We start from the raw sequence: 5777 nt of genomic DNA, 5'->3' as shown, positions 1-5777 counted from the left end.
TGTTTTAGTTTAATTCATGTAGATAATAATATAAACCCCTAAATAACCTCTAGCTAGAGTAGAAATCATTGCCTTTCGGGGTTGATCCTGGCGTGACATCAGAACTCGCGGAAGTTTTAGTGGTTGTTAGGCATAACCTTAGATTATTAATCTAAGGGCATACCGTATACCCTGTCCTTTTTCGGCGTATTCCACTATTCCCCGTTGACAATCCCCGTTATATTAGGATTTTATTTTTAATAATAGGTAATATTTTTTTTTTAAATAAGCTCCAATTGGCGTTAACAGGGAATAGTGGAATAAGCCCTTTTTAGACATTTTCTACGCATAAAAATGTGACCTTTTGGGGATCAACATGGACGTGGGTAAAAATTGAGCTTGAATCGGCCGATGCCAAATCTGTGTAATGTTGCGTTATTTTCTTATAATAAACAGCCCGACCACAGAAAGTAATAGAACCAAGGTCCCGACCAACAAGGTCTGTAGTGTGCTAAAAACTCTTTCTTGAGGACACACGGAACGGGTGTCCGCGGTGAGCACCCGCCTACATTAAACTTTACTCATACTGATTTCCGATACTGAACCGCAAGAACCACGTGCGGGCGCCAACGCCAGTTTTAGCGGTGACCCTTATTAATATTCAAGTTTTTTTTACATAAAAAGAAAGGTTAAGCTCTCAGGTTATTAATTCCTCGAAAATTGTTACTTTATTCAAAACTAGCTTTCCGCCCGCGGCTTCGCCCGCGTGTAATTTTGTCTGTCACAGAAAAACTTCTTCAAACTGTTTCAAAAACCGGGATAAAAACTTTCCTTCATTTCCTTTCCCGGGACTCAAACCATCTCTTTGTTAAATTTCATCGAAATCGGTTCAGTGGTTTAGGCGTGAAAGCAAGACAGACAGAGTTACTTTTAATATTAGTATAGATTACCTTACAATTAACTTGACAATAAATGAGTCGTCTAGTTTCAAAACCCGCTAAAACGCTCCTGCAACGAATTTCTGTTTATATCTCTAAATGACGTTACTGCAATTTTCTCATCATACTGTTCAATCATTTTCGATCAAAATTCGCTTAAAGACTACTAAACTAGCACTTAAAATTTGGTTTGTGTTACAAACTCCGCTAAAACGCCGTCCGTTTCTTTCAAAACCCTCTAAAAGTTGATTGACCAATGGCAGCACGGTATTTTGGTCACGTGACTGCGAAATCAGTATGGAGATTTTTTCATAACATGCTTAAGGTTGCTGCGGTTTTTTATTGTTTTTGATCCAAAATAATGGAAGATTTGTCTCAGTTCGTGGAAAAATGTAACCCTAAAGACGCAAGAAAGATACCACGTAAAGAAATAGCCTGGAAACGCACCAAGGAGCGCCAGAAACGGAAAGAGAAATTTGTTAAAAAACTACTTTTGAAGCAGCTTTGATGGTGTTATGCAAAATTAACCATTTAGCTGTCGTTGGTTATTGTTACTATTAAGTGTTGGTGATCACTACTGGGATTATAGAAACTTCACTAGCTCAATGCCTTAAGACGAATTTAATTATAAAGGTATGTTACTTTTTACCCGAGTGCAGGAGGGTGATGTGTTTCGAGAGTAGGTAGGTATGTATGTGTGTATGTTTATATCCCTGTACAGTCAGTCAGTGAAGTAAATAAATAAATATCGTGGGATGTTTTTTTTATGTGACAGGAGGCAAACGAGCAGATGGATCACCTGATGTCCAGATGTCCAGGAATAAATATTATGTTATAAAAAGGCAAAGACGAGATCGAGAAAATAATTTATAAAAGTTTCTTATTTACATGCTAACTATAATTTAATTGTTTTTTTTTTAATAACCCGATAAAACTTGATTAATCTAATAACCTAACCAATAAGTGCAATCGCTTTGAATTATAGAATGGACAAATTATATGGACAATTATTTATTTTATCATTTTTTGGGTTATTTAATATTAGACTTTATTGTAGAACGCCATTCATGCATTACAATTTGTTCTTATCAAATCCCGCTAAAATACAACATGTCCGTTTCAAATCCCATTAAAACGGAATGTTCGTAACAAAGTACGCCAAAATGAAAATAGTTTTCATTATAATTCAAATTATATTTAATTTAAAGGTGAATAGGAATTACTGTTAGTATTGCCCGATGACTATAATAATTCGTATCATATATTTTTTTGCCTAAGGCCAAAGCTATATGGATAAGCGGTTTTTTTCAATTTCTCGAAATCTTATCAAAATCGTTTTAGCGGGATTTGAAACTAGACGCCTCAAATATATATAGCATTTGGCAATGGGAAATATTGTTATTAGCTACCTGTTTATGCCTAGTTTATTAAAACATGGAAAAACAATTTAGTTTGAATAATTTATTTTAAAGTGCTATACATTATATACAAGGTATAGACCGATTAGGTATACTTTTTATCAATCAATATGCTTGGCAACAGAATCCAAATGTTTTAATTTATGGTCATCTAAATTTGGTCTTGCTTCATATGTGCAGATGGTGACCCCATGCCTATGTCCTGGTGTCCATTCTCCTTTTAGACCAATGTAGTAGATTTTAGTACTTTCAGCGCCAAAGTTACTCGGGAAGTGCATAGACAGATGTGATACAGAAGAAAATGTAACAACTCTGAAAAAAAAAATACATTGTGATTACTACAAAAATAAAATTAAGTTAGTTGGAAGACTATTTTGTTTGTGATATAAGTACAAGAAATTAAGCAATTGAAGTCTATCGTCCACAATAGGCACTACTGAAGAGTAAGATCCTGTTACTTGCTTGTGACTAGAACAGTGATGCCAACTGGTGAGCCTTAGTGGTAGGAGGTAGGAAGACTATTTAATTGCACCTTCTTTTTCTCACCAGGTCGGCGCCACTGTAGAGTAAGGTCCTGTCACTCACCAGTGGTGACTATTAAGTATAAAAACGATAGTCCTCATATTTATGAGATCTAAGTTAAAAAACAATAATAAAATATATTTTATAAATTTTTAGTCACTCAATGCTGTGTTATTCTCCATTATAGATAATAGGTAAATGTATTTTTTGCTTACAAAATACTTACTTTGGAGCATACTCAAGAGCGCCTTCACTGTCCCTTTGCAGTTCAAAAACCTGATCAGGTTCTATGGACACATCATCAAAAGTCATATTTGGTCTATTTTTGTACCTGAATAAAGTTTTCATAAATTATTTATTGATTTAATTCTCTAATCCAATTGACTGGACTTACATCAAAAAGCACGTATTTAAGAGTCCTACACAATTTTAAGCATATTGTTTTGGATCATAAAAACAAAACACTGAAGACCAGACAAGATTGCTTAGGTACCTACCTACATTTTACAAAAAGTTTGAAAAATGTAACATGACTAAAGATTAAAACGCAAATAATAAACCCATGAGATATTTAAGAAAAAATATACTTCTTTGTTTTTTCTAATTTTATAAAGCAATTCTATGCTTATTCAGTTTAGAAAAGAAGTTAGGTATGATCTGTATCTATGTATTTGTATGTTTAAATTAAATGGAGAACAAAAGACACCCAAGTAGGTATGACTCTACATATTAGATAATATTAAAATACTAGCGGCCGCCCGCGACTTCGTACGCGTGGATCCCGTTTTACCCCCTTCATCTATCTTACGCGGTTTAGATTTTTTCATACAAATGTTTTTTCCCGCTAACTCCCGTTCCCGTTGGAATTTCGCAATATCCTGTTGTAACTAAGCTTTAAGTTTACTAAGGGACCTGCATGCCAAATTTCAAGCGTCTAACTTAAGCGGTTTAGATTTTTCATACAAAAGGATTTTCCCGCTAATGCCCGTTCCCGTGGGAATTCCTAAGTATCCTATAACCTGCCCAGGAGTATGAAGAATAATTGTACCAAGTTTCGTTAAAATCCGTCGAGTAGTTTTTGTTTCTATAAGGAACATACAGACAGACAGACAGACAGACAGACAAAAATTTTACTGATTGCATTTTTGGCATCAGTATCGATCACTAATTACCCCCTGATAGTTATTTTGAAAATATACTTCATGTACAGAATTGACCTCTCTACAGATTTATTATAAGTATAGATGTAATTGGTCCAATTAATGAAACTCAACCAATCTACCTGCCTACAAATCCACAAGTTTATGAATGAATGTTTTGAATAGCTTAATACTCGAAGATTATTTTGTCTTAAAATTAAATTTAAATCTGATTAAGGTTTTAATAAACTAGGTACTTACAATCTTAATTTGGCTGGATGCGCATCAGTATCTTCAGAAGAAATTCTTATGCCTTTGAGTTTAACATTTCCAGTAAAAGGTATGTTAAAAAGTAGCTCTTCATCTGCGTCGCTTTCTACAAACTAAAATGTAATCAAAATTAATCATGCGTGGCATAAAATGTATCATAAAACTTTTCAAAACTTTCAAATTAACTTACATTGGTCCTGTCCAATCTCTTGTCCCATGGTTTGAATACAGTTTTACCAGCTCCATCAATACTCTCATTCAGACATTCTAAATTTTCTTTATCGATTTTCTCAAACAAGTTGTATTGTATACCCATTTCATCTGAGTCAGCATGATCGTGGTCATGATGACCATCATGACAATGACTGTGTGCCATCTTACTGTGTTTTATATTTTATTCAATAATAGTTCCTGAAAAAATTGTCTTATGAGAGGAATATAATACTTGCGAATGTTTCATTTCATTAAGTAGGTATTACTGTTTTAATCCTTGTTAAAACGTACTTACTTTAAAGTTTTTGTTTTTACGAAAACAAAACCGGCACTTCACGAAGCACAAGATCACAAAATGACTTTGACAATGACAATATTGACATGACATCTACCCTTTTTTTTATTATTCCAAAGATATTATAAATGTCGCATTGCATTTGCTGAGTTCGCTGACTTGTGATACATTCATTTACGAATTGTAGCGAATTCTGTCTGTGATGTAGTGTACCCACAGATATGGATTAGAATAGATACAGCAAGTTGATCGTGAAAGCGTGCCATTCCGATATGTCCAAATGGACATACATGGTCGAGTGATGTTCATGTAATCCGATTACAACAATCGGTTACGATGATTTTACGAGGACAGTAGTACGAACACGGTAGAAAGAAGAAATTATTTACGGATTGAGAATTATAATTAACAGCACAAGTAACAAATAATTAATTAGGATAAAGTAGCAGTAGAAGAAGTATAAAGTAGCATTGTTTTTAATGCATATCCTGCGATGTACTCTTAAGAGTTAAAACCATGGTCCCTGTATGTGGTGCACTCATACCGATCTCAAGGAACCGTACTTACTCATAACAATAAGACACACACTGATGCATGTATTCATGCACTTGACAAATTTATGTCTTGAAAGGGTAAAAAATAATAACGAGATTTGACGATTTGTAAGAATTAATTTATTTTAAAAAGGTAAATAAAGATGTTTTTGGTTTTGTATTTAAAAAATTATCAGTTTTATCGGAATTAATTAATTTTCGAATCGAGTCACACGATATTATTCGATGACTTTGCAAATGTAGTACGATGATACGATTACTTTTACGTTGCGGCAATCACTAAAATTCGCTAAAATGACACTAATGACGTTTAAAAAGTGGTACGCTCGGCTTCATACAATTTTTGACACATGCTGCATCTATCCATATCTGTGAGTGTACCTACTGGCGGATATACACTACGCGGAAATTAGCCGAGTCAAGTAAAAAAAACAGCGTAGTGGGGATGA

General features: G+C 34.1%; 1 protein-coding gene across 2 annotated transcripts; it reads right to left on the bottom strand.

Annotated features, from left to right (window-relative positions):
* Positions 1-2358: 2358 nt before the first annotated feature.
* LOC114354530 (PITH domain-containing protein CG6153) lies at positions 2359-4884 on the bottom strand. Of its 2 annotated transcripts, XM_028306952.1 has the most exons (5): positions 4775-4884; positions 4457-4677; positions 4258-4379; positions 3084-3188; positions 2359-2647 (listed from the first exon to the last, which is right to left on the bottom strand). In XM_028306952.1, exons 2-5 carry the CDS (start codon positions 4640-4642, stop codon positions 2437-2439), a joined length of 624 nt encoding a protein of 207 aa, XP_028162753.1. In that variant the 5' UTR covers positions 4643-4677; positions 4775-4884; the 3' UTR covers positions 2359-2436. The 2 variants fall into 2 exon arrangements, with proteins under 2 accessions (XP_028162753.1, XP_028162754.1); XM_028306953.1 differs by lacking the exon at positions 3084-3188.
* Positions 4885-5777: the final 893 nt, after the last annotated feature.

This window comes from Ostrinia furnacalis, unplaced genomic scaffold, assembly GCF_004193835.3.
Source record: "Ostrinia furnacalis isolate ACB-3 unplaced genomic scaffold, ASM419383v2 OfSCF2054, whole genome shotgun sequence".
Lineage (NCBI taxonomy): Eukaryota > Metazoa > Arthropoda > Insecta > Lepidoptera > Crambidae > Ostrinia > Ostrinia furnacalis.
This window is presented reverse-complemented; position numbering and strand designations above follow the sequence as displayed.